At 48.0% G+C, this 26,995-nt stretch overlaps 1 protein-coding gene across 1 annotated transcript in view; it reads left to right on the plus strand.

Annotated features, from left to right (window-relative positions):
- Positions 1–384: 384 nt before the first annotated feature.
- Positions 385–26,995, plus strand: part of LOC121591581 (transcription factor btd-like) — a 75,046-nt gene continuing 48,435 nt past the window's right edge. The window contains exon 1 of the mRNA XM_041912274.1: positions 385–3,365. Coding sequence (XP_041768208.1) covers positions 2,867–3,365 — 499 coding nt within the window. The 5' untranslated portion in view covers positions 385–2,866. The remainder of the gene's footprint in view (positions 3,366–26,995) is intronic.

The following is a 26,995-nucleotide window of genomic DNA, read 5'->3' on the forward strand; positions in this document are numbered from 1 at the left end:
TGTAAGGATTCTGTTGCCAGAGTGTCATTTGTTGCATGGTTTCGGTTTCACTTTGTTGTTAGAGTGTGTGTGTGTTGTTGGTAAGCCAACGTGTTGCTGACGCGAACTTGTGCAACTTGCATACAACTCTCCGCTGGCTGTTGCCGTACGGGTGACTGCAGCTTGTTTGCGAGCACGAACCCTACTTCCCCCGTTGTTGCGTGTGTTCGGGCACACACACACATCGAACCCTGTAAAATCCAAAACCCGACCGAAGGCAACCCGAACCAACCGCGGCAGGATATTGCCCGCCTGGGTCGGGCACCGTTCGGGCTTCGGGCCTGCCGAATGTTCGGTTTCATAAATGCAACCGGACGGCGCCGGCCAGGATTCAAACGCCCTCGACGGTTCGTACAGTGCGGTTGTCGTGCCGATACTTTTTTCTGTCTCTCGTATCGTCTCTCTATTGTATCAACCTGTTTTCCTGTCTTTTTGTGTACACTTCCATCCCATACCTAACCTACCTGGACTTCGGTGTCGGCCCGCCATTTCCTTTTCCCCCGGGGTCTACTACCTAGTGCGCGGCTCTTTCCACACTCACCGACAAAACAAACTGAAAACCCAAAGCGTCACCATCATCTGTCACGTGCTAGTAGTGTCTGCTGTACGGCGCGTGAGTGTTTGTGTGTGTGTGTGAGTATAAGTGTTTACTTTCGCTCGGTTAGTGTTTCTCTGTCGTCTGTCAACGCTTTCATCTATTCGATTGTTGCAAACCAAAGCGTGTAAAAGTGTGCAAAAAGAGCAGATAAATAAAGCCTATCGGTGGAAGTTTAGTGAAAATCGGTGCTGATCGATATACTAAGCCCGTACTGCCGCGTACAGTGCACCGTGAATCTGTGAATTCAATGCTGAAAGAAGAAGTGGCAGGGCAAGTTCTAGTAGTGGCCAACCAAACGATCGGCTTGAGGCAATGAGCGCTAGCAACTGTGCGGGACGCTGTCGCGTGTTTGGTGTCGTTTCGGTTTAACCACCTTTAGTTCGTCGGTGTTTCGGATGAGTTTTTGAGTGCAGTTTTGGTGTGTATTGTGTGCCTGGTCTTGTCCCACAGTGATTGGGATTCAATGTTTCGTCGCATCCACCGTGCAATGGTGCGGGGTGCTGCGGCTGCTGTAACGAGCAGCTAGAAAGGGCATAAACGGCCCCCCGCTCAAAACGCCACCATGAACTAGGATAACGCCCTTCGGTTCGTCCTTACACTATCGGTCGTTCTACTGTCTCTCTTTCCCTCCAACTCTGTCTCGGGGACTGTCTCGGATCTCTGCCTGTACCGTGCAGTTGACGAGGCTGATGAACTGTGTCGTACCGCTTCTGCTCCTCTGAGCCTGTACTGCTGTAACACACCTCCGCTCAGAACGACCGAAACGACGAACTCTCTACCGTAAAGCTGTCTGTGCTTATCTCTACAAGTCTGTTGCCGTTTCGCTGGCAAACCGTTTCGTCTATCCTGAACTGGTACTCTGAAGTTGTAAGCTGCAGCAACCTGTCCGAGCAGCGACTACCGCTGTTCCCTCTAGATGCAGCAACAACAACAACGAAAAAACAACATCGGATTAAGACGCAGCATTGCAGAAGAAAGTAAAGTCCAATATTATTTCCACTGCTCGCCAAACGAGCGGCAAACCGAAAAGCAATAGGAAGTGAAGCAATAAAGCTGTCAAAGCAATAGCAACCGCAGCAGGAGCCAGGTTGCCACGGCAAGTAGGCTGTGCGATCGATTTTCGATGCAAACGAACGAATCGGGCTCCGGTCGGCCGGTGTCCGGTAGGTGCTGCCCGGGCAGTGGCATCCTCCATCACCACCACCACCAAGTGCTGCGGCTTGGATGAAGCGGTATGGCGCCGGCCCCAGTGCCACCAGCTTCGATGTGTCGGGTTATGTGTTAGTGTAAGTCTGTTTCCGGCCTGTTTCGGTTGATTTTGTCGGGCATCTTCCGCTTGATGGACTAACCTCGTTCGAATCTCGCCACTCTCTGTGCCGTTGTGTACCGTTTTACGCGTCCGTCTTCTAACGCAAACATTCGCAGCTCCGTGTTGGTGTGACGTGTGTAGCGAAAACGAAAGAAAAAAACTGTCCCACCATCCCCCAAAAAAAGGACTGCACAATTCTTCATACTCATCCGCAGTGCACGTGCTCGGTCTTAAACTGGTTCCGGTGCTGAATAATACTGCGCTCCCTTCGTTGCGCCACTCCCGGTCGTGCAAAGTGCTTTCGTATCTGTGTCACGTTCTGGCGTAAAATTTATTCCATTCTTCTGCTGCTGGCCGTGTGCCTTCAGAGGCGTCAGCGTAGCACCGGAATTCCCCCACGGGAGAATCCACCTCCCGGAGCAGTCCCAGCACGTCCTGAGCCAGGGCGGATATAAAACTGTGCGGTAGCCTTTCACGTATCCGGTTCGTGCGGGTGCCACTCCGGGCGCTTCACCTTAACAAGGATCGAAACGCGGGGAAGAATCAACAGTTGCTGAACATACCAAGTGGTGATATATCGTGCTGAAAGTCGATCCTGCTCCAAGCTCTGTGAGTGGCGGCGAGTATTTACCTCGAATGCAACCAGTAGTATTGATTGCGATAAGGAAGAATCGAAACAATCGCTAGCTCGCCATGGCACGGATGGTTCAACCGTGAGGAGTGCACCGAGCGATGCACTTGCTGCATTTGCAGGCCAGTATTTAGAAGTACCTGAACGACAAAATCCTCATCAGTCCCGAGTTCTCAACAGGATACCATTATTTCGGGGTAGCGCGAGCACGAGTTTGGAGCTCGCGGTTAGTTTTCGTCCACATTCTTCATTGACACCCGCAAACAAAGAAAGACACCCCACTCTCAAAATGCCCCGCTGTTTGATGGCGAAAAAATGGAAAGCCTACCCGTGGCCGGACCGGGCAGAGGAGCAACCGACCGGCGAGCAGGAGCAGCTGGACACGGTCCCAACCGCGGGCAGCTCTCACACGACGACAACATCTTCACCCGCGACGGTGGACCGAAGCAGTAGTGGCAGCAGTAGTAGTAGTGCAAGTGGTGCCGGTAGCAGCAGTAGTAGCAATAACAGTAGTGATGCCAGCAGCACATCCAGCTCTCCTTCCACGATGGCGCCTGAGTGCGGTCAGCCGCCGGCAGCGAGTGAAATCGTCGAGGAGGACGAAGAGATCGACGTGGTGGGCGATTCGCCGGCGGCAGCGACGGCCACGGCAGCCAGCAGCAAGTCCACCGGCAGCACCGTGGCCACCTGTTGGGGTCCCTCCTCACCGACGGCCGGTGCAACGGCACCGAGCCCGCCGCCCCACTCGCCGGAAGCGGCAACGCGCGAGTCGACCATCCTGTACAACGGTAAGTTCGTTGTTGTGCCTTTCTTCTCGTTACCGTTATCGTGCGTGCGTGCGTGTGAATACGCTCTCGTGACAGGCGAGTCAACTCACTCGCGCAGCTCACCGTTTAATTGGGATTAGCTAATGGGCAGCGACGACAACAAGGACTGGACGTGTTGTTAGGTGTCGTTGTTCGGTTGGCACGAACTGCAAGGTGCACGTGCCGTGAATGGTAACTGGAGACCGTGTATCCTTTGCTGGCAGGAAAAAGCTCTCCCCACAGCAGCGCCCACTTCTTCTCGCACTTCTGGGAGGTTGGGCATTAGGGGCCGGCACGCAGGCGGTTCTAACATAATTCTAACTCTCTGTAATCTGCTGTTGATGGTTAAAGTGATACGCATTACAATGCTAATGCGGCGTTTTGTTTCGTGCGCCACGGTCGGATTGCGTGAGCGTGGAACAAACGTGGTTGTCTGGGAGGGAAGCCAGAGGCATGGCAGTACAAGCAAACGTTAAGTGTGCACTGCGATAGTGTTTCCGGTTGGGGATTAAGGGGGATTACAAATGTTTGATTAGAGGAATGGCTAAAGAGGTTTTTTGTTCTTTCGTTTTGTTCGTTGAATGTTCGTGCGTGACACGAAAAAAGGGAAGAATTAGAGCGTTTTGTGCACAGGACGCGATATGTCAGAATTAATTTTAAAGGTGAAATGCTTCAATTTTTCTTAATCCTCCCAGCAACAACAATGGGAAGGTCCAAGGGTCTTGTCCAGTGGCAATTATTTCTTTATTCACGGCTCCGGATATCGATTTCCAATCGTGCTCAATGAACCAAAGCATCAATTTTAACACTCCCCGTTTTATGTGGTGCCTCATCCGGTTTCGGTTACACCCAAGAGTCTAATAAAAAAGCAACAACAACACACAAAAACCTCCATTGACTGACCTCGGGAATGCGATCGATGCCGGGGGAAAGATGCCATTTCCGAACCGTAAACATAATCAAAATCAAAGCCATGTGCCATTTCGCCCCGTGAACGGTCCTTGGGGGGGGGGGGGGGAGGGGTTGTCCTCAATTTTTGTTGCATCATCCCACGGGAGCTGACCGAAGGAGCTGACCCGAAATGGGGCTGGGTTTGATATTTTCTAGTCCAACTTCCTTCCAAACGCTCAGGCGGAAAGCTGAAAAAGAGAACACAGCGAAAATGGCCCGAAAGGGCAGTCGTGAAATCATCCTGGTGGCTCATTTTCATTAACACGCACTTCTGTCCCCTGCTGCGAGCTGGTACAAAACCGGGGCAGGCACCAAAACAAGCCAGGCAGGCGTGAAAGTGGCAGAGACCGCGGAGGGGGACAGAAAAGCTAACATTTATTTTGCTTCCCCAACGCCTCCTCACCAAAAAAGCGGCGAAACGCACATCTTCTGGATGTGCCGAAAGACCCGTCGGCGTTCGCCCGGCTAGGTGGCAATAAAAACGGGAAATAAAGCAGCGGCGGCAGAATTTAAAAGCATCCGCGCGTCTCCGTGCTGCAGCTTTACGCCCGTCGGGATTAGGGGCCTGGCACGGGTTTGCTTTCGGTGCTGCATGCTTAAAGGGCAGTCCGAGCGCGTTTGTTTTTTTTTTGTTATTGTTGTTGCTTCCCCCTTGATTCCCAAGCATCCACTGGCCGCTGGGGTTTGGATGGCGCGAGAGAGAGAGAAAGTCGCCACTGACGACGTGATGTTGTTGCTTTGAAGGTGGAACAACTGGTAGAAGATATTCCCCAAACAAACCTGGCCCTGGGACCTTCCATCGCCTCCATTGAAACCGGACATGGAACGGAGAAAAGAGTGGCGGAGTTTTCTTTTTATGGAAAATTGGAAATTCGCAATCGGCAGTGGTGCGCTGCCCCCACTGCGATGGACCGAGTCAAATGAAGTTGAAAGGTTCAGTTCATTCGGCTTTCGGTGTTGCAAAAGTTTGCGTTCTCGGTTCGGTGGCGGTGGCGGGAAATGGAAGGCAACACTGCGGCATTCCAAGGGTCGTTCCAAGAGGCAGGAAGCTAAAAAGGCATTGGAAGGGGAGCCTGGGAGCGTTGACTGCTTTTATTGTTATTCCGGCCGTTGCTGCTAATGGGCACCGAATAGTATTAAGTAGGAACGAGCGCTCCGGCTCTGTTGTTCCGTCTTCCGTCTACATTGGGCGAGAATGTGAATTGAATGTGATGCTACTGCTACTGCTGCTGCTGCTTCTACTTCATTCCAGGAGTGTATTCTCCTACACCGCTCGTCAGCAGACCTTTCGCCAACTTTCTGGTGGGGGAGGTCATTCAAACTGACCGGTGGACGGGCGGCGGGCGTCGGCCGGCCGAACGAAAACGGTATCAAATATCCAATTATGTTTGCGTCATCTTGTTATACATTCTGGCGACTTTATGTCTATTAAGGGACCCATATAACAGGTCTCCCCAATGGTTTGGGCGATTCGAGAGTGCACCCGCCCCATGCTCACCTTCGGCCACGGGTCCCGTTTCCTCTATTTCCCTTTCCGCACAGTGGCCGGTCTGCCTTTCGCTCGCTGTCGTAGTGGACGGGAGATGTTGGCTGTTTGTGGAAACTACTCAAACTACCATCACATTAGCTGTTGCGATTTTTAGAACCATAGAAACCATAGACATCGGTCGGAAGGTTTCGTGATTTTGTGAAAAGTAGTGTGCGACTGTATCGCACCTCGCAAGATGTTTTCCCGTTTTCGAGAAGGTTTTGGTTTTTTGTTGGTTTGTTGTTTGGAAAGATTTCCACTTTCTTTTCGAAAGCGTACACATGGGACTTCTGGGGGTAGAAGTTGACGTTTCTCGTTGGCTTTCAGAACGGAATTACGGACAGCCGAAAAGCAAACGCACATTTAAACTGGAGGGAAAACATTTTTGCGTGCTCTCGCTGGGCTAACGGGCGAAACTACATTGGCAGCAAATTATGGTGCGACGTGCATCCGCAGTCATACGTGACAGTTGGACATGGCGGTGCGGCGCACGATTTTGTGCCGATATCTGCTCCGGTAATCAGTACGGGATGGACCTTATATTCGTTAATGTTTGTAGGGACGAAAGAGCGCTGAACAGAGGGCAGTAAATTGGTGTTTCAAAATTGGGCACCAAAAAGGTTTTAATGGAGTTTTATGGCAAATCGATGTGCGTTTCGGCGTGCTCCAGCAGCTAATGGACACGCAAAATCCACTACGGAAAGGCGGATTGCATACCGTTAGGCGCTTTCGCTTGTACGGCAATGACAATGCAGCTTTTCGGCTCATAAATTACACACTCACTCGCTCGGAGCTGTGAGCGGAGCGAGGTGTGGAAAAATATTGAATGAAAACAATTATCTGACAGCGGGCAAAAGCGTAATCGATAGCGAGTGAAAGTTGTCCCGCAATCGGGGTGTAAAAAATAACACAAAAAAGAAGGCTCCGGTACGTTAAAACAGCAAACACTTTTCCCGTTTGCACCGATTATGTTGCCCCTGTCACAGCAAGCAGTCGCTAGAAGGAAGGGCAAAGTATCATGGGTGCAGCAGGATGGATTAAAAAATCAATAAAAACAGAATTTTTCCACCACCCTCACCCTCTACCACGGGTGCGTCGAATGCGGCGACGGCATTCCCAATCGCAGCGAGCAAAAATCAATTTCATATTCGCCCATCCGATCGCGCTGCCTTGTTCCACTTATCAATGCATAAAATATGCAAATCGAACCGAAATCCAAATAAATTTACACCCAACCAGCTCGCCCACCCCATGTCTTCGCCACCGAGCGTTCGCCAGAAATGGAAGGGGACGCGTCTGTTTTCCAGATTCATTTCACGCTGATGCGATTTATCGCACTCGCTCGCTCGCTTCGGTGTGTTCCATTCGCATCGGACCGCTATTTTCCAATGATTTTCCACCGATTGACGTTCGGCAGTCATTTGCAGTGCAGTGTTTGGTGCCATTTAGCTTCCTCTTTTTTGCGTCTTTTGCCTCTCATGCCATCATGCCGTGCATTGTGGGTGGGCATAATGCAGCGATTTTACGATTGGCGCTCACTCGACGACGACGCGTGACGATGGGCGAAGTGCTGCAGTTGTCTCGGAGTGTGGAAAATCACTCGAACGGAAAGTCGGAAAATCTGCATTCTTATGGCGATGCTTGGTCTCTCCCACACACACACACAATCACACTCTCTCTCTCTCTCTCTCTCACTCTCGCCTTTGTGAAGGCCACTTCTCGTTCAATGGAATGGTGAAGTGTAAAGTGTCGGAGACGGAGATGACGGATTAACGGACGTGGATGAATTTATGGTTTCTGGTTCTGTTGTTTTCCGTGAGCGCGCGCGTTTGCCTTTCAATCGAGCTTTTCCTTTTGGCCTCGAGCTCGGCCATGGTGGCGATGCCGGCGGAAAAGGATCAATTTTCCCACTCTTCACCGTTCAGCATGGGAGTTCAGTGGTATTGTAAAAAAGTAGGACGCTTTGTAGGACGTCTTCCCGCGGGCAAGCATTATGGACACGGCTGCCACAGTTGATTTAATGACCGTAATGTGTGCGTCTGGATAATGACAATCATTTCCCACACAAAAGGAGAACAAAAAGGAAATAAAAACAGGAAAGGAGCAGTAAAAAAAGCAACCCATGATTGCATGAAAAAGCTTTAAAAAATAACATCCCGTTTTGTTTTTTATACTGTTACGCTTAAGGTACTTATCTGATTCTTGCCGCTGTCTGTGGTGTATGGAAAACAGCAAAAATACCGTGCTTATGCCAATCGATCGGTTTCGAATAAATCGATTCCATGCGGCTTACATTCTTCACACGAACGAACTGGCCCCTATCGGTGCTGTGCGGTGGGAGAAATTATGTACAAACGGTTCGGCCATGGCGTGTGTCTGCTGCATCGGCTACGGTTTTTATTTAATCGCGGAAATTGACAAACGATAACCTCTGCTTCAGCTGCTGTTGCTGGGGTTGGGTTCGGTCCCTGCGGACGCTGCACAGGTTGCCAGTTTCCCTCGTTGCATAATCGATTCGTTATCGAACGGCCGATGGCACGGTTTTTATTTTAAGCCATGGTGCGCCGTGCCAAGAATGTTTTAAGATGATGCAATTGATCGGGCCGGTTCAGGGACGCAACAGTTTTGTGGGAAGCATGTCGCACTAAAATATTGACCCGTGTCGCTAAGTGCTGGAAAATGCTAATTGGTCAATTTGTGCTGTGTGTTTAGACAAAGTTTTCAAATGGTGAGTGGAGTAGCTCAAAACTGAAGTGTTGTTTGAGCGATTGTGAGTATTGTGTATTTATTCTATAAATGTGAATAAATATTGTAAAACAAACAAACTTCTCTAATCGTATGTTACGATAGAAGAATTGATGTCTTTTAGCGAAATAATGTAAAGTCCATTGCATACATTTAGGCGCCATCTATTGAATTTATTTTGTTGTAGTAGTTGACAATATTTGTACACATTATCTGTCTTTTCAAATGGAAAATTGATTGAAATGGCTTTGGATTGAAATGTCATGGCGAAAATTTATTATTGTTTGTATTGGGTAACTTTTTGAATTTAGCTCGGTTCACTGGAGAAAAACGCCTAAAGGTATGCAGCACACTTGCTTATTGCTTGTGTTTAACATAACTTCGCATAGTAAAGTCCCGTTAGCAATAGTTGGGCCAGAGATAAAGTTTAAAACAAAATGCAAAATGTTGTCTTTCTTCCAACATATCCAGCAAATCAATTCAAACATCGTTTTTGCAATCAATAACACTTACCAGTGGCCTCGCACGACCGGAAGCGTACAGATTCTACAAGCAAACGATTGCTTTCGCAGCTCACTCATGAATGCGCGGGGTCATGATCGGTAATTATTGCCATCCAATAGGCAATAAATTATTAATCGAACATTGCAGCGCAGAACGCTCCCGAGCCGGTGTGCTTGGCACTCATTAGCCGTGCGGTGGCAAATGAAACGAAAGACGAAAGCAGCGACTAAAAGTGCGACCGAAATGCCACACATTCAATCAGCCTACAACAACCGCTGGGCGACGGTATAAGACCACCCTGTTGCCCCTGTGGGTTGTTTATAATTACTAGTAGCGTTCGGTGTGCGTCCGTTGTCGCGGGCACGGAAACCGATAACGCTGCGGACGATTTGCGTGCCAAATTGTATCCATTTTGAAAGCGCATCCTGAGTGAAAATAGACACCACTACAGTGGACAGTGATAAGGTGCACTGTGCAAACGAGGAAGGAAGGCAAAAAAGCCCGCCAAACTGGACCGGCGTGGCATGTTTGATTATTTATACGAGCGCCCTGCCCGCGCTGTACATGTCCATGCAGAATTCATTCTTCGCTCGTTATTAAATCGATTTACGTTCGCGCTCGGCGCGCGCGATGAGTCCCGAATCGATGACGGCGCTGCCCAGGTGTGCACGGTCCGGTATCGAATGTTCAATTTGGCCAGTACATGTTGCTTCCGTCTGTTTTTTTTGTTGCACGTTCTCGTCCCCTCGGCTTGAAGGTGAAAGTAAACCCCATCGAAAGAGCGGGATAGTGTCCCCGTGTGTCTGGTTCGATTGCGGAGGACTTTGCATTTTTTATCAACAATCCAACAAACCTCCTCCCTGCTCGGTGGGTTTACGGTGTCGAACATCGAAAGGTTACCATCCCTCGCTGGAGGAGGTATGTTTTTTTTGTTGCTTTCTGGAATGGAAATTTGCATCCTTTTTACCCGTCCAATGTCCTCTCGGGCAACTCGGATCGGAGCGGCATTTTCATTGATTTCATCGCCTGGAAGTGGATTGCAGATGAAGGATGGTGGATGGTACGGTCGGGATGTTTACCTGCCCAACCGGAGCTGTCTGTGTCCGTTCGTCACAGCCACAGTGCTGGGTGGGCAGGTTGGGTTGGTCCGGGTTCACCCGAACTGTGGCGTTGCGAAATTTGTCTGCTTTAGTTAATTTTAATTTAATTTTCACGTACAAGCATCGGAGATGGCCCTCGATTGGGGGGTGGGATCGTCCGTGTGGAATATGCTCTCTTTCTCCCTTTCTCGCATTGTCGCTTTTCCTCTTACACAAGCGAAGGTTGCTGGATGGTTGCCGAACCAATAAAGCGATCCTTCATGCGTGGAAAAAAAGGACATGGCGTAGGGTGATGGAACCCCTAGACATACAAAACGCTGATGTTGTTGTTGTACTGACCGGGAGGATATGCTTTTTTCTTTCTCTCCATACATATTGCCAACCCACCCATCCCTCGTCCTGGCTATTTGTCTCTCGTTAGCACAGGTCCACGCTCGCGTTAGGATTGCTGGCTGCATTCATGTATTATTACGATGATTATTGCTGTCGTAGCTGGTCCACGGACACAAAAACGGACCTCGCACATCCCTCCCCTTCTGGACACACTTTTGTCCCCGGGGTTGCAGTGTTTCGCGTTTTTGGCTTCATGATTTATTTCTTCGTGCGCTTCGGCTCGTACAAATCCCTCGCCACGGCATCGGAAAAGAATCAGCATCCGTGTGTGTGTGTGTGTGTGTGTCGTTGTCGCTGATCCGAGTATTCGCGGACCAAAGGAAATGGGATGGAGTGGAGAGAGAAAAAAGAAAACGTCTCCATGTTGGACCGGGCGGCTCATTTCCATTTACTTTTTTTTACGTTTCGGGCCTTTCCCGGGGTACTGGAGAAGCACTGCCGGCACGAGAGTGGCATCGTTAACAAAATCAGATCCGGATCCGCCAGTACGAATCCGCCGGCACGACCGGAACAAACCGTTCGGACAAGATAATTTATGCTATAAATAATTCCACAATCGGTAAATCTCTCCTGGCGTGCGTCCGTTTGCCCGTTGTGGGCGAGTTGGGTTTAGTGTGTGTGTGTGTGCGTGTTGTGTTGTTGGGTTTTGATGTAGCTGTACTGAGAGGATTGCCGTGCAAAAGGTAGCTGGTAGAATGTTGTCCCTTCGTTGGGGTTTGAATGACAAAACTGAATAAAAAGAGAAGGAGTTTTGTTGTATTTCGGTGTGTGTTTGTGTCAGAACATTCCACAACCATTGTTGTTGTTGTTGGCAGGGACAAAGTGGAGTAAAAATTGACCGTAAAAAGCCATGCGTGCGGCCATGCAAGGGGAATGTTGCTAGAAATTTAATCCTCCAGCCCCGTGAAGCCTCCATTACAGTGGAGGTTGAAATGCTTTTACTTATTCTACACAATGTTTTCGTATAAGAAAAACGTAATATAAATGAATGTATTTTCATCTCCAATCCAACCGCTCGGGGCGGGCAATCTAATTTTGATTTAAAGTCAAGAGGACCGTATTATTTCATTGACAGTTTTACAATGGAGCTAATTTAATGAGGCATTCCGGGATTCGGTCCAGGACCCGGGTACGCTTTTTGTTGCTGCTTGCTTTTTCCCCTTATATCCGGAATGATAAATATCACCGAGACCCGAGACGGAAGGGAAAACAATCATGACCATCATCTATTTCACTCACGTTCCCTGTTGCGCCCGGAAGGCCAGCACCCGGAAATGTCAACCCGTTTCAGTGAAGGTACTGCTGGAAAGTGGGCGAAGGGCAGAAGGATGTATGGAACAACTCGAGCGGAACACCTTAAAAAACTGAACCGATGAAAAAAACAAAAAAGAAATCGTTCAATCCGGCCTCTACTAGTGTTTCGTGGAGTTTCAACTTCAGCAGCTCCTGTCATTAGAGTTTTGGTCAAGCCAGTAGAAGGCAAGCAGAAACCTTCCTGTCCGTATACCCGCTTCTGTGCGCCCTGTTTGCCGCAGCGCAACAGTGAAAGTGCTGTGCAGGAAGGAAGTCTCCGGACCAAAACTAAGAATTGTCGCTTTTTCACCGTCCGCCTTTCCCGTTTACAGCTCCCGGGAAAGAGAATTGGGGGGAGCCACTGTTGCCTGCATTGTCCTGTTGTCTTTTTTTTTTTTTTTTTGGTGACGAAAATAATCGATCCAAACGCAACAGAGGGCTCCCTAAAGCGGGTCAGTCGGCCTGGGGGAAAAGGAAGGAGTAAAAAAGGGTTTTCCCCAAAGATAAAGAACGTGCGATAAAAAGCAGTTGGCCATAACCATAACCATAAATCCCGTCACTTGCGTCACTTTGCCCTGGGCGGGGTTGGAAGGGGAGGGGGAGGGGAGCTGCGACAAGGGCCCGAAAGCCCCGGTGGACAAACCAGAATGGTGGTCCTGGTACGCTTGTGCGCTGTGTTTCTCAATCCCAAAGCGGTGAAGCTCTTTAAGATCGGTGGCAGGAGCACTGATATAACCGTAATTCCTCTATCTCTTGTGCTGTGAGTGTGTTGTTTGCCCAAAATCTATACCCAAATGGCAAAGGTGAGGACAAAGCAGACCGAAGGTATGGCCACACAAACACATGAGCCCAACAAGTGAAAAGTCGCGTAATTTTGTTGCCTTTTGGTGCTCAACAAAAGGGATTTTATACGTCAATTTGATGCAACCACCGAATGTAAAGTGAAAATGCGTGAAATGTTGGCACAGCGTTGACACTGCTTTCGTAGCCCGGGGTGTGCAAAGTCCGTGTGTTCGGATCGTGTGCAGGGATTCTAATCTTTTTTTTTTTACTTCACTTTACTTTACTTTACCCCTCAAACATGTAACTATCATGCGAGCGGGGGCGACCGGACTGGTGGGCTTGCCGAAGTTTTACCGCGCCACCTTTTGTCGCCTTTGTGTCATGGGCGGGCACGGAGGGTCCCTGGTGCAATCACACCAGGAACCGGGGTTGACACTCTTCCCGACACTTACGGCCGCATCCAGGCCCCACATCGAATAATTTAAGCTTCTTATGAGGATTAATACCTCCCTCCCGGTACGGCGAGGGGACGGCACAAATCGTCATGTAGGTGGCCGATAGCCCGCCTCTACCAGCCATTTGTTCGTCCGACATTCCGATTCTGGGAGATCCCAGCCGGGACGGGACAAGCGCAGCGCAAAGTTTGGACGCCACAAACTTTCGGCCCAGGGCCCAGGGCAAAACACCCGGGGCAAGAAAACACATTTCACACTAAGCTGCTGCCGGGGGTGGGGCTTGGGCCTGCCCACACGACCAAACTCAACCATGGTGGGCGGTTGGATTTGGTGATATCGGACCGGCCGACCCATTCGGCCGGGTACCGTAATTTTAGTTTTGCGAATCATTAAAAATTCATAAAATTTTATCGCAACTGCTGCATGCATGCAAAGGCAGGCAAAGACGAATTTATTGCTGTTGCGGTGGTGAGTTTTTGTGTGCCTTTTTACGACGCACTTGTGTCGACAGCAATGGCTTACTTGGTTGGGGTTTGGTTTGGTGTTTTTTTTTTGATATCGGGGTATGATGCTGATGCGATTGCATACTTTTAGGCTCATATGGTTGAAAGCGGGACTGGAGCGGTACTAACGATTACAGCACAGTTTTAAGTTGATGCTCACATAATACCCCAGCAATGGGGTTGGGAAGGGTCAAAGAAGGACAAATGAAACTGTTTCCTTAAGAATCAATTCACCCTTTACGGTGGACAAATTAATTAAAATAATTAAAAATTATTGTCTGCAGGAATGCAGCCGGAAACCGTTTCTGTTTCAAATGATTTTAAAACTACTAGAATTCAGTAGAAAATTAACAAAAGAATGAATTGATTCCAGTAGCTGCATTCGATTCCCCTTACTGCTAATTAGTTACCTCGTCCCGCTCGGCAAAAGTTTGCCTCAAAACGCTAGGCCTCCATTTGCACAACAAAAACAAACGGCGCCCTCATCGAAATCATTCGATTTACACGATTTGCTACGTGCCTGCATGTTTTACGTTGATTAAAGATTCCGTTTTAATTATCGTACGGACCAAAAACTCCCCTTTCCCTTTGGCAGCGTGAGCCATAGCTTCAGAAGGATTAAACCGGCTGAGGAAGCCTGCAACTTGGGAGTTTGGGATGCAATTTGGAGAGCTGAAAAAAAAAACAACAAAAAAACCTCCAACGCAAATCCGGAAGATAAAAGAACGCTAGCCGTGTGCGTGACTGCACTTCAAATCGACAACTGTCCCGTGATTTGATGCCGAAGATTCGGAAATTCCGCCTTCCTGCTCTTTGCATCGACACGGTTTGCTGCCGCACGTTCGCACGTTATTTGATTGTTATTTGTGTGCCGGCTTCCGTAGGCCTTTTTCTTGCCACCACGAGCTGAGCCAACCTCAGCTGAGGGGTGTCCCATTCCTTGGCTTCCTTTTAACACCCTCTTGTGCTTGATGACAATTCCAATCTCATTAGCGAAAGCGATACTCTATGTTTCCCCAAGCAATCGGAAGAGCCCCGAAAGTCCCGAAGACGAAGAGAGTTCATTGCCTGTCCCTACCACCGTGTGAGGTGTGATACAGAAATTGGGAATAGTTTTTTTTCCTCTCAGTTGACAGTTGCTGTTGCTGCTACTGGCTATCGTTAAACTCAAATTTCAATCACCCTAAAACGCACCCCGAACACCCCAACAGCAGTCGTGCCCGAAGAATCAAAGGCACGGAAAAGAGCAGCTTCGTTTGTACCTTTTCTTTTTTTTTAGCTTCAATGTGCAAGGCATGCCGGTTCTAATCAACAGTTCCAACCGGGTTCGGATTGCGCATTTCCTCCACAGATTTCCCGCCTTTGCCAACGGTGCTATACACCTGGAGAAGAGTTGAAAGATCTCTTTGATCTATTATTCGTGTTAATAATTTAAATTCGCATCGGTAGGGAGCGCTCACCCACACGCAGTCCGTTGCTCATGCATACACACACGAGAACGAGGCACTGGGATTTACCGGGTAGGACTCGATGTCGTGGGCTTTACTGGCCCGAGGTGGTGTATCAAGCAGGATGATGATTCTCCTCTGTACGTGTGTGTGTGAGAGAGAGAAAGAGAGCGTGAAAGGATTGAAAAACAATCTGCTAATAGATTGGAAATTGAATGAGCTTCGCCCCGGTGTCATCTATATCTTTCTTCCGTGAAATGAAAACCGGCCTAACAAGAGCACACGGGTGTACACGAGTGCCTGGGAAAAAGAAAGCAAAAAAAACGCAAACGTACACACACACTCGAGAGCTTTACAGTAATGGAACAGTTCTTTTTGCCGTAACGAACGTGCCGTGGGATTCAGGACGGCAGGTGGCATTAAAACGAGTCGCGACTGCCTGCGCTGGTCACGGAAGCAAAGACACGTCCCCGAAGCGCTTTCCAGTGTACCGCTCGGAGGACGGGAAGGGAGTCTAAAATTGATTACATTCAGCGATACTGCCTGGCAGTCGGATACTTTTGATCTGTATCGTGGTACCGCGATTCGCACCGACCACGGTGTTTGAGAAGCGAGCAGGTTGAATGAAAAATTTAATATGCCCACGCAAAACAGCGGCTACAGCTGGAGGGTGCGGGCACCATATACCGAGAAGCGATTGAAATTAAATTTGGCACTAATTAACAGCGCGTGGCAACAGGTTCATGAGGGGGTGGAGTCGGGGTAGACATGAGGGATGGGGGGAAGGGGGGATCATGTCCTCCCTCCGTGAAGTGTTGGTGTAAAATTTAATTAAGAGCAAAGGTTGAGGGAATGCCGCGAGACTGGAGACTGGCGATGCGTGGATGGTGTTTTCGGAGCATCGAGGGAAATATTTACGTGTATCGGGATTTTTCTGCAGGCTCAATCCCTGCAACCTGCCCACGCCGTTTGCCAGTGGCTATGATTTGTAAATGGTTCGACGAATTATTGAGCAAAAATTATCGCTCACAAAGCGTGTCGTGTGTAAAACGGGGTAAATGGTAAACGCTCGAGCGAACTCGTGCTTGCTGTCAGCCTAAATGTAGGCAATGTGTATTACTATAAGCAAAGCCTGCTTAAGAGGGTACCGTTCGGCTTGCAAAACGATTTGTTTAGAATTTAAACAGAAGCAACAAAAATTCAAAATGTTATTCTTTTGCTTACTTTTTTTGTTTGCTTGTCTCATAAACCCTTCAACGCTTGAACGGCGTGTCTTTAAGTCCTCACACTATGGTAAAGATATTTTTCGTCCTAATACACACACAGACAAGCCAAACACAGCGGCAGTGTGGGAAAGAATTTTTAATCAAATAACTTTTCCACTCCTCGCTTGCCAATCAACGGTGCAGGCCACTGAAGCAGCGCCCTAGGGTTTGGCACCGGTAGATCACCCAGGCCCGGCCTGAAATCCAAACAGGCCCCGGGTAAAGGGAGCAACCCTGAGGCTTTATCTAACCGGGAGGTAGATTCGCTCGGACGATAGGCTTTGACAGTGAAAATTACGAGCCGGAAAATATTCGTTGATTGAGAATAGTTGACGAGGTGCCTTGGTCGCTTGACATTGGTCGTCCGTTCGCCGGCGGGGCGGAGAGTTTTTCGGCGAAAGGATTTCTGCAGCCAAAAATAGCTGGCTGGCTGGTTGGTTGAGACTGTGTGGGATAAAAAGAGCGCGTAGCGCAGTAGTTTATCTTTTCACCCGTGAGGGAAACGAAAAGCAACCTCCAGCAAAGACCAGAGGGTTAAGGTTGTTGATTTGACTTTCTTGAGAGGGTCACCGGCACGGGCGGCTTTTGCCCGGGTGGCTTCCTACACATGCCGGCAAGAAACCCTTTTTTGCTGCCGTTATTAAGATACGCTGGCGTCGTATTGATGTTTTTAATTGGATGAGTGGAAAGTCATTTGTTAATTTGAGGCGTGCACGGAGCGCCCCATAGCCTTGTCCCAATGACCTCCGCCCTTTTTCCGGAGCGTCATACCCGAGCCTTGCACGGGCGCTCCGCATTCGTTCCGGTGTCTTCCCGTTTTTGGGTAAGAACAGCAAATGTTGGTTAATGCAGGGCTTAGCAGGGAAGTGCGGGAATATTTTGTAACGCGTAACGACACGCAACTGTCTCCGTTTTAGTTGAGGTGTTTTGGCAAAAGGTGCTGGGGGAAGCGATACATATGTGTGTGTGTGTGTGTGTGTGTGTGTGTGTGTGTGTGTGTGTGTGTGTGTGTGTGTGTATGCATGATTGCGTCTTGGAATCGTGTCTAATCGGGATTGCAAAGTTGAAAGCCTTTAGGCTGTCGGTAAGGGGCCAAAGACTGGAGGTTGAGCTGTTGTTGGGTTTGAAACTGTTCTCGCTTGCTCCTTCCAGGAATGGTTTCATCAACTGGGTAAAACTTTGAACCTTCCGCTCGGTTGCGGTAGCTCTCGTTAGAAAATTAGAAAGGAAAGCAATTTTCCTCTAATGATCTGTGTCGAACGCGCGGCGTTGATGTGGGACAGGCAAGCGACGAACATTACATTTTTGAAGTTTATTAAAAATCGTCAAGCAGTGCTAGTATGCTTAAATAGGTATTTGCTTTAGTTTGTTCGTTCGTTAATAGTTTTTAATACAGGAAAATAGGAAAAGTAGATCCTATCTTTGCTCAGGAGGAAGTCATCTGGTTTTTAATTGAAACTAAACGAAGCATTTGTGAATCAATCTGTCATCCTTTATTTTCCATTTTCATTTCCTCGCCAGCGGCTGTCACGGTGCACAATGCCATCATTTAGTCTTTGTTTTGCGCAATTGGTTCATAAGAGAGTGTATGGCCAACACACACTCACACACACACACACACATTCACACATACAGAAATAGGACACGGAATGGACAGTGTTTCGCTCCAGCTCCAGGGATGCTCATGGAAAAGTTGGCCACAGGAAAGCATCACAACGATACAATGATGAATAAAAATTTCATTTCCACTACCAAAACCAGCACGGGGCCCACTACAACAAAAAGACACAGTGAGACAGAAGACGAACCCTTGTACGAAGGCGTGAAACAATGGTGCGGCCTCAAACGTCACGACGCGCGGGCACCCGAGCGCGTTCAACCGTTCTCGGACAGTTTTCATCTCGGTCCGGTGGAGTGTGTCTCGCGCGCTCGCGCCTGCTGACCTTTCCCGTCCAGCGTCCGGAACGTCTCTTCCCTCACCACCATCAAAAACAATGGTGCAAACTGAACCATTTCCAGTCCAACACATTAATCAAAATGTATGCTCAATAAGACCACAACAAAGCTGAACCATTTTGGGGTTTTGTGTATGTGTGACTGTTCATGTCCTTTATGTTTTTCATCCCTGCTTTTTTTGGGTGGGTTCCCATCTCCCACTGCTTGCGCCACTGTCGCCTTGGACTCGGATGTCGGAAATAGCGAAACCTGTGGCTCGGACGGAACCCGAGTGGAAGGGCTTTTTGTTTTCTGTTATTGTTGAAAATAAAGTAAAAATAACCTGTACCCAGCTTTTGGGGCGCTTCCGCAAGGGAAGGGCAAGCCTGCCGGAACAGACATTGGATCCGTTTGGCTGTTCGCGAATGTACGTGTGTGTGTGTACAAACCGCGGAACCGTTTGGAGGTGAGAATCGAACAATGCAGCCATCGCCGGGGCCAGTTTGGGCAACCGAACGAGATAAGCGAGAGCGAAAGGGTGGGCGCAAAAAGGATTCATCCCTTCGGTGCGGTGGAAAAAGTTTGCTCATTCCTCGCAGTGGTCAAAAGCACTGAGCCGTAACCTCGACGCTCGGTGAGGCGGCAGGTGAGGAAAGATGCAAAAGTCTCCCGCTCGAATGAGTCCGAAACCGTGGCAGAAATGGCAGAGAGAGAGAGAGAGAAAAAAAACGGGGCCAGCTAGGAAAACTTCCAACAAGTTAACTGCCGTTGCCACCGTTTGCTACAACCCGTAGCTCTAGTTCGTGAAGCGAAGGCGCTGTGAGGACGAGCAAAGGGGCAAACCGGAATGATGACGTTCAACTGGAAACGTTTGTTACGGTGAAAAACAAAGCGAAAACAAGCGGACCAGGTATTATACCTTTTCTCCTTTAATTTTTGGTACAACGAAAAGGCACCAGAAAAAGGAGGGAGGTCCCACGACCCACGAACCACAGGTTTTGCGGTGGTGCTGGTGGTAATGGTGGAAAGCGCTGCTCACAGGTTTTTTCCGGAAGTATCTCTTCCGGCAGCTGGTCGTGTCCGGGACCGAGACCTGTCGGGAGGTACCGACCGGAAACGCTTTCAAACGGCGTCTCGTTGGATTTCGTTTGGCCTTTTTTTTTGCTTTTGCCGCACAAGGCCGGCCCGATTGTCCGAGCATACTTTCGGGCGGTTTTGTGGTGCTCGTTTCGCAGCATCGCTGTAAAGTTCGCGTGCGTGCTGAAGCGGTGAAATTGTGAGCGTGCGGGCGGCACCTTGACCAAACATGGAACAGCAAAACATGAAAAATCCTGCTCTCCCCGGCAACGGTGTGACGGAGCGGAAAAATTATGATCACACATGAAGGCACACCGCACCACCGGCCAACAAGGTACACATGCCTGAAGCGTGTGTGTGCGAGTGAGAATGGATGTTTATTTGGTGGTTGGCAGAAACATCTTCTTTTCCCCCTTTTTTTTTGGAACGAATGTATGTTTGTTTTTCCCTGTCGTCCATTACAATCGATTCCGGTATCGGTTACCAACGGGCAGTCCAACCGGTTGATAGGTGGCGAAGGCTTATCCTCGAACAGCGTGGCGATTTGAGCGACATCAAAGCATCGCACATGGCCGCGAGGCGTCAGGTACTTCACGCACCAGGCAATCAATTAATTTCTGTCGCACTTGAGCTCATTCATCCCGTGCAAAAGGGCAAAAAGGCCATACAAACTTGCTAGAACCATGATGGATTGGGACCCGCGGCTGGTACATTGCATGTTATCCGCCTCTTTAATTTGGTTAGCTTTATGTTTGCTTTCAACGCAGAAGCAAAGTGTGAACCACAATCAGTTTGTAGTGCATGTAGATGGGAGCTGATAAAACGAAAGGCACACATACACACAATCTTAATTCTCCTTCTTCGCGTCACTTCAAAAACAAACATTCACTTCTAATAGAGCAATAGCCAGACCGGTCCCCGTATCACACACTTCGAGCGTTCGCAAAGGAAAGTGCAGGGTTTTTATGTGAATTTTTAAGAAGGCCTAATCCCTCCCAACTACACCCTTTCCCAGTTGGTGTGGCGTCATATTTTAGGGCTCCTTTTGGCTCCGCTTGATAGGGCCCGGCCCTCGCTTCCGGTAGCACTACGGGTACATTGACGCCAAGCACGCCAACTGGCGTCGCTGTCCCCCTCCTTGCACCGACCCCTGCATTATCCCTCGAAACGTGAACCGGATGTCCGGTTTTGGTTTGGGGCCACTTGACTTGTGATTTTTCGGAAAGGACAGAATGAAAACTTTAGCGCGGCGAAATGGTGCCTGTGGGCTTTGCCTACATTTAGGCGCGTTTTCGCTCGAACGCTGTCGCTAACTACGGGAGCGTCGGTGGTGGCCGGAATCGGGTGGATATAAATTTGAGCACCCAAATAACATACTTTACACGTTGGAAATCATTAAAAACACACACACATACTCACATACACATTTACATACGTAAAGCGGCAAAGCAGAGCGAGGCACGTGGGCATGGCGAAAGTGTCCAAACAGGCGGAACATTTCCATTTTATCCCTTCGCCAGGCAAGTCGGTTGCTTGCAAGGGTTATTAGAAATGCTTCTTCTGAGTAACTCTGTGTGTGTGTGTGAAGTGGGGTGGGATTGTACAATCGTTCTGTTATTGCGACATTTCTCTGACAAGGTGTTTTTGCTTTTCCGAAAAAATGAAATAAAAAAAGCGCTGCTGTCTTTCGTACCCAAAGCAACGACTTGCTTACAGCAGTCCAAACAGGTGTGCAGGTGTCGCACACCGGAAATGGCACCCGACCAAAATGCTGAAGCAGCGGTGCGCATGGGGCGTGGTGAGTGGTACAGGCCGACGTTTCGCTAGCGATGGCAATTCATTTCCCTCTCCCTCACCGTGTGGATGTTTTTCGTGTTGGGCCGTAAAGCTCTTGTGAGCGTTCCGCCACGATCATATTTTATTCTAATGTGGGACACATCGAGTAAAGGATGCGCACACCCCCGTTCCCCCGCCCCCCTCCGCGTGTGCCATGGCTAGAACAATCCTTATGGATCCGCATGTTATTCCACTTACTGCAACAGCTATTCCGCAACGGGCGCGCGAGCGAAATGCCAACCACACGCGAGACGCAGAAAACGACAACGACGACGACGACGACGAAAACCCTGAGTATAGTATGCCATTTCAGCCATGCCGGTAGTACAAAATATGTCCCACGATAAAAATGTGCACGTTTTGTGCCGTTGTGCTTTAATATTCTTATTTACGGGCTTGTTTTTCGGCGCGGGCGAACGGGGTGAGCCCTCTCTTTCGTCTAGCGCGTTAGCAACGAGCCGCACACACGGGGTTTGCGGCTCGTCGCCGACGGGCACGGTACTGGGCAAAACAAAACGGGCAGGTGAATTTGTAACTGTGCGGCAGCAAACGGTAAAGGTTTAACGTGCAAGGTGAATTATTGGGAAAAGCTTTAAGGTGTTTCGCACGCTTTAACTTTGGGTGCGCTGAGTGTGCTTACACGCACGAATCGAACGCAAAGACGCACTGGATTAAAGCGGACGGCAATGTCAACGAGTAGCAACGAGTCGAACGGTGGATTTCATGCTTCTTTTTTTTCTTTCTTTTCCTTCCGTTCCAGGTGAGTGAAAGATTACGCTTTAGAGCACCGAGCGTAAGATGGATAATGGTATTTGGTAGCGGCGGCAAGAACAACAGACCATTCCTTGATGGGGCCCACAAGAGGACTCGGTTGGTCGATCCGCGTGCGTGAGTAATGTATTGAGGAAACCGGGAAGGATATACCTTTCCACCGTTATGTTGGGAGAGGGAGTGCAACAGGGAACAGGGTATAAAATTTGAAAGTATAATGCCCGCCAGACCTTCTACGCTTCATCTTCTACGCAGGGACGCGAATTTCCAATTTCCAACGCCTTTCGTCTTGTGCTTTGCTTCGGTATGGTACCGGTGAAAAACCCATTTTTCATCTCCCACTCTCCCTCTCTCTCTCTCTTTCTGTCGCTTGATGCTTGTTCTTATCAAGCAAACAGGAGCCAGGGTGCTTACGGGTCTTGCAGGTTCTGTCACATCCCATGAGAACCTTTTTGGGGGACCGTGGAAAGATTCATCTTAGAAGAGAAAGAGATTCGGGAACATGGGGTCGAAACAAAATGATTCCTTATTAAGTGCTTGTTGACTATGACAGTTTATGAGTGTGTAGCGTGCCCTTTCTCAAGCCTCTAGGAAAGGATCGCACCGTTCTTTATGTGTTCTCGTTTTATCTCTTTGCTTAAGCTACGCACAAAAAAAGGACATCGTTAAGGACATTGCTGTCTTTCCGGTTTCCGGGTAGGCAGGCCGGAGGATCGGCTTAAGCCGCTTGTTGCGTCTCCATAGATCCGTGCTGCGGCTCCGGTGAGAATTCGGTACAGGTGGCCGTTACGGTTGTGGCCCGGCGGGACACGTTTAATGATGGTTTTCTGTTTTCCATCAGCGTTTTCGGTGCACTAAAAACAGGGGTCATCGAGTACGCGGTGTCAGTGTTTGCTGTTAAATTGAAACATTTCTCCCACGAGTGACCATCATCATCGGTACACTTACGATGAATGATATTGACAAGAGTGAGAGAAAATAAAGGTAAAAAACAGCATAAAATAAAGCAAAGCGGAAGCAAAAAGGAAAGCCACCACTCACAACAGTGTCTGTACTCGCTGGATCGTAATGTGTGCACTCATTGCACACATTAAACGCGCCCTGGTTGTTTGTATTGTGGTGAAGGTGTGCTACAAGCCTCCAAGGCTACACCCATCCCACCTACCGAAAAAAATAGACCCACAAAAAAATCTGCGAGTGTGAGGGAATGTGTTAAAATAAAGGATTTATATGATCCTCGTAAAAACCGCCCATCCACGGAGTGCCAGTTAGCGGCGCAATTTTTCGGGACCTTTATTTCGCGTACTGGATGAGGCAAACATCAACGACGGGGAAGAGGGAGACAGGGAGAGAGAAAGAGGTGAAACGCGAATTGCTCAGGGAAGCATTAAAATGAAGAGCAACATTGTGGATTTGTTTTGACTGCTACTTAACTGAATTTCCTCTGCCTCGTGGTTTCCCTCGCCAAAAGGTAACCCGTATCGCTGTCACGCGCGTATGTGTGTGTGAGAGAGCTGGGGCATATCACCACCAACCTTCCCCGGAAGGTGTTATCTTTAATCCCTCATACATCTTTTTTACAATCTCCCAGAGTATGTTTTCACTTGTGTGTGTGTGTTTCAGTAGGTGGTGAAAATAAAAATCCCACCCACCCCAGCCCTGGTTGTGGGCACAATAAAGAAGAGTGTTAAATGAGACAGGAATGGTCTCCATTCCATCCATTCGACCGCTCCCGTCGGTAGATCGTAAAAGAAAGCAAGCTCGGAAGTGTTGCATGTGCTAGGTGCGAATCAAAGAAGGAAGGAAAACGAGGAAGTACCCGGAAACCTTTTGGCAAACAAAACCAAGGATTCTTAAGATTATGATGGCAATGATGAGGGTTGTGATGTGAGGGATGGTTTCAGCGCCCGTTTAAGCTGTTTTCCTAACCCCAGCTACCGGCAGTACTAAGGTCTTATAATCCGGAGATACAAATTGTAACACTAGGTGGGATGCATTCATTTCCGGTAGAAATGGTTATATTGCTCCAAAGTTTCTCGCTTTTTTTCTGAGAGCGTTTCCCGGAGGGGCGGGAGCGATAAGGATATGATGAGCATTTTTATGAAGCGTCAAACAATTTGTTTAACATTCCGATGCAGGTGAAATGGGTTTGATTGTGGCTGCGGTGAGTGTGGGTTTTGTGATCTTAAAATTTGAAGAACTTCTTCACATTCGACGAAGTGCGAATGCATAATGAGTCTTGGCCTAAAGTGCGTTTTAATGCGTATGGGTACGTGAGGAGGATAAAGTGCTGGAAGGTAATGTTTCATTTTGAGGTTATTTTATGGTTCATATACCGAACAGCTAGGGTGCGTAGAGGAGGAATTGCAGAAAAATATGATAAATGAACATATGGATGCACTGAGTCATTGAGAGGCATCGTAATTCTTTCTTGCGAGATTAAACTAGAGATACAGTGATGGATTAGCCTTTTTATTGTATTTGAAATGTTTAGTATTTACCACAGTTTACCATAATGTACCATAAAATCCATGTATTGAAATAAGTAGATATAAAATTCGGTTGCCAGCGCCTAAATGTATGCATAAAATGTGTTGATTAATATTTTTATTGCATATCGACAGGCGCTTCTTAATATAGACAGATGACATGCAATTATGCCACGTATTTTTAATTACAAAAAATAATTCCTGTCACTCTATAGTTTCAGTTGCAAAAGCAAAGGAAAAGAATGAACAAACATAATGAATTTGTGCATTTTTTCTATTCCAATCATAGGCAACAGATGCAAATGACACTTGAAAGTTTTTATGTTCCATGAGTGCAAACGATTCGTCGTGACTCGTCAAGAAATTTTTAATCATACATTTGCTTCTTATTTTAATTTTCTACAGACAAAAAAGCTAGAAATCCTCCAACCATTTTTTTTCTTCCTAATAATCATCCTCTTGAGAAATGGATTTATTTCATGCACTAAAAAACAGCATTGATGTCAAGAAAAAAAAAAATAAAAGCCGTCCAATCATTAGAAAGATACGATATTAAAAAAGGAACAAAACAAAAACACTTGATGTAACGAATCATCCATCATTTGACTGCATTTTAATTACCACCCAGTAACGCGATAGCCTGTCCACCCTTCCAGCTGTCAGAATCTAACCAGCTGACACTCATCCTTGTCTGAGAGGGTTCAGCCAAGGGACGTTCTTGTTTTTTACTCTCTTTACTCTCGTTTCGCGTTATGATAGCTGTATTATTAATACCCCGCCAAAGTGTTATTGTTTTGTTGCATGGGCCGTGGAACGGCGGTTCGTTGTTAAATTTTCCCGCGCGCTTCAAGCACATCCTCTCTCTCTTCCCTACTTCTAAAGGGGACCGAGGGACACGATGGCATTGACTTTTGGCTCGTGGGATAATCACTAATTTGCAGCTTATTGCGCGTGGCACACCGAATGGCCCGAAGGGCTACGATGACTTGCTGGTTTGGTGTTACCCTTCGAAGAGAGAAAGAGCGAAAAAAACTGTCAGCATGTTGTACGAAACAAATCAAATAGACGAACGAGGCATGAAGAAAATGGATAGAAGAAAAAAACAACGAACCCAACCATTTCGCAATGTCGTGGATGTTGCGAGGGGAATGGTAGCACACAGAGGACACAAATGGAATTACAGGGAAGAGATGCAAAAAAATCACTCTGTCACACACACACACAAAATACCACGCAAGCGAATTTTGTGGTGAAGGCATTTGCGTGTGTTTGTACGCTACACCTCTCATCCTCGAGTGCGCAAACCATTATGAACCTTAAATTCAATAAAACCAACTTCCAACCTAGAATGGGAGCGCAGCGCTGCGGGTAAGAAGAAAGCTGTGAAGGGGCGGGTACAGGCGGGGATATATTAGGAATTCAAGCGAGCCACGGGACTCGAGGGAACCTTTGCTTTCCCTACCTCCCCGGAGGAAAGTGAGAGTGTGAAAAGAAAAACACACTTATCCCACCACCGAGCTCTCCGAAAGCGACGAACAGAAAGGAGAAAAAACAAATTTAACAGTAACGCATTCATACCATTTCCCCGTAAAGACATCGGGCTGTTTTTTTTTCACTCCCTACTCCCATTCCCGTTACAACTTACAATGAAAAGCCACACGGCACGACGTCCATCCATCAACTCAATCATTAGGATCTATTCATTACACGCGATTCGCTGCTTTATTTGATTTTTGCTCGTTGCGGGTTTGGCGCTCGTCGGCGGAGTCGTCGTTTGGCGGATGAGTGTTTCCTTCTTTTTTTTCTTTCATTCACTTGCTTACTCAGCGTCCTTGCTTAGAGTGTGCACAATCGTTCGTTGGTTTTAAGGTTTAATACTGCCAGAGATGTGTGCGGTACAAGGAGCGCAAAAGCAAGGGAGACGGGAGTTTGTTTTTGTCTCCAAATATGGTTTTGTTTACAATAGCTTAAAGCAAAAAGCACAAACGATTTGCTGTGGGACGGAGGACGTATTGAAATGAAATGTACACGCTTATCGTGTGGGATTTGTTGTTAGTTGTTGTTTTTCACTTGCGAACGTTGCCCACGGTGCGGTGCTTTTGTCCTGTTGATATTTTTCTTCCGAGACTGGCGCTCGGTTGAATTATTAATTTATGCATCGTTGAAATGAGTCTTTTGCTGCTTTCCACACGTGATGACTTTCTTACCATTTCAGTGGCTGACCACTTCTGCCTGTCCGCTGGAGGATGATAATCAAAAATTCCTACAAACAGCCATTTTTGGGTGCGCTTTCGAGCCAATGAATTGAGCAACTTTTTTTTTTGTCGGCAGGATTAAGTCTACCGCCGAAGCAAACGAAGGAACGAACGAACAAAATAAACACAAACAAGTGAGCAACAACGACAACGAAGAAAAAAAAGTGTAGTTCAAAATTAGCCGAAAATCATTTGTTGGCTTTCATCGGTCCCAGATCGTCCTGCTCACGCTGGTGGGAGGGTTAAAATTTGTTTGACTTCCTGCAAAACCATGCCGGCCA

The sequence above is a fragment of the Anopheles merus genome, chromosome 2L (genome assembly GCF_017562075.2).
Source record: "Anopheles merus strain MAF chromosome 2L, AmerM5.1, whole genome shotgun sequence".
NCBI classification, from domain to species: Eukaryota; Metazoa; Arthropoda; class Insecta; order Diptera; family Culicidae; genus Anopheles; species Anopheles merus.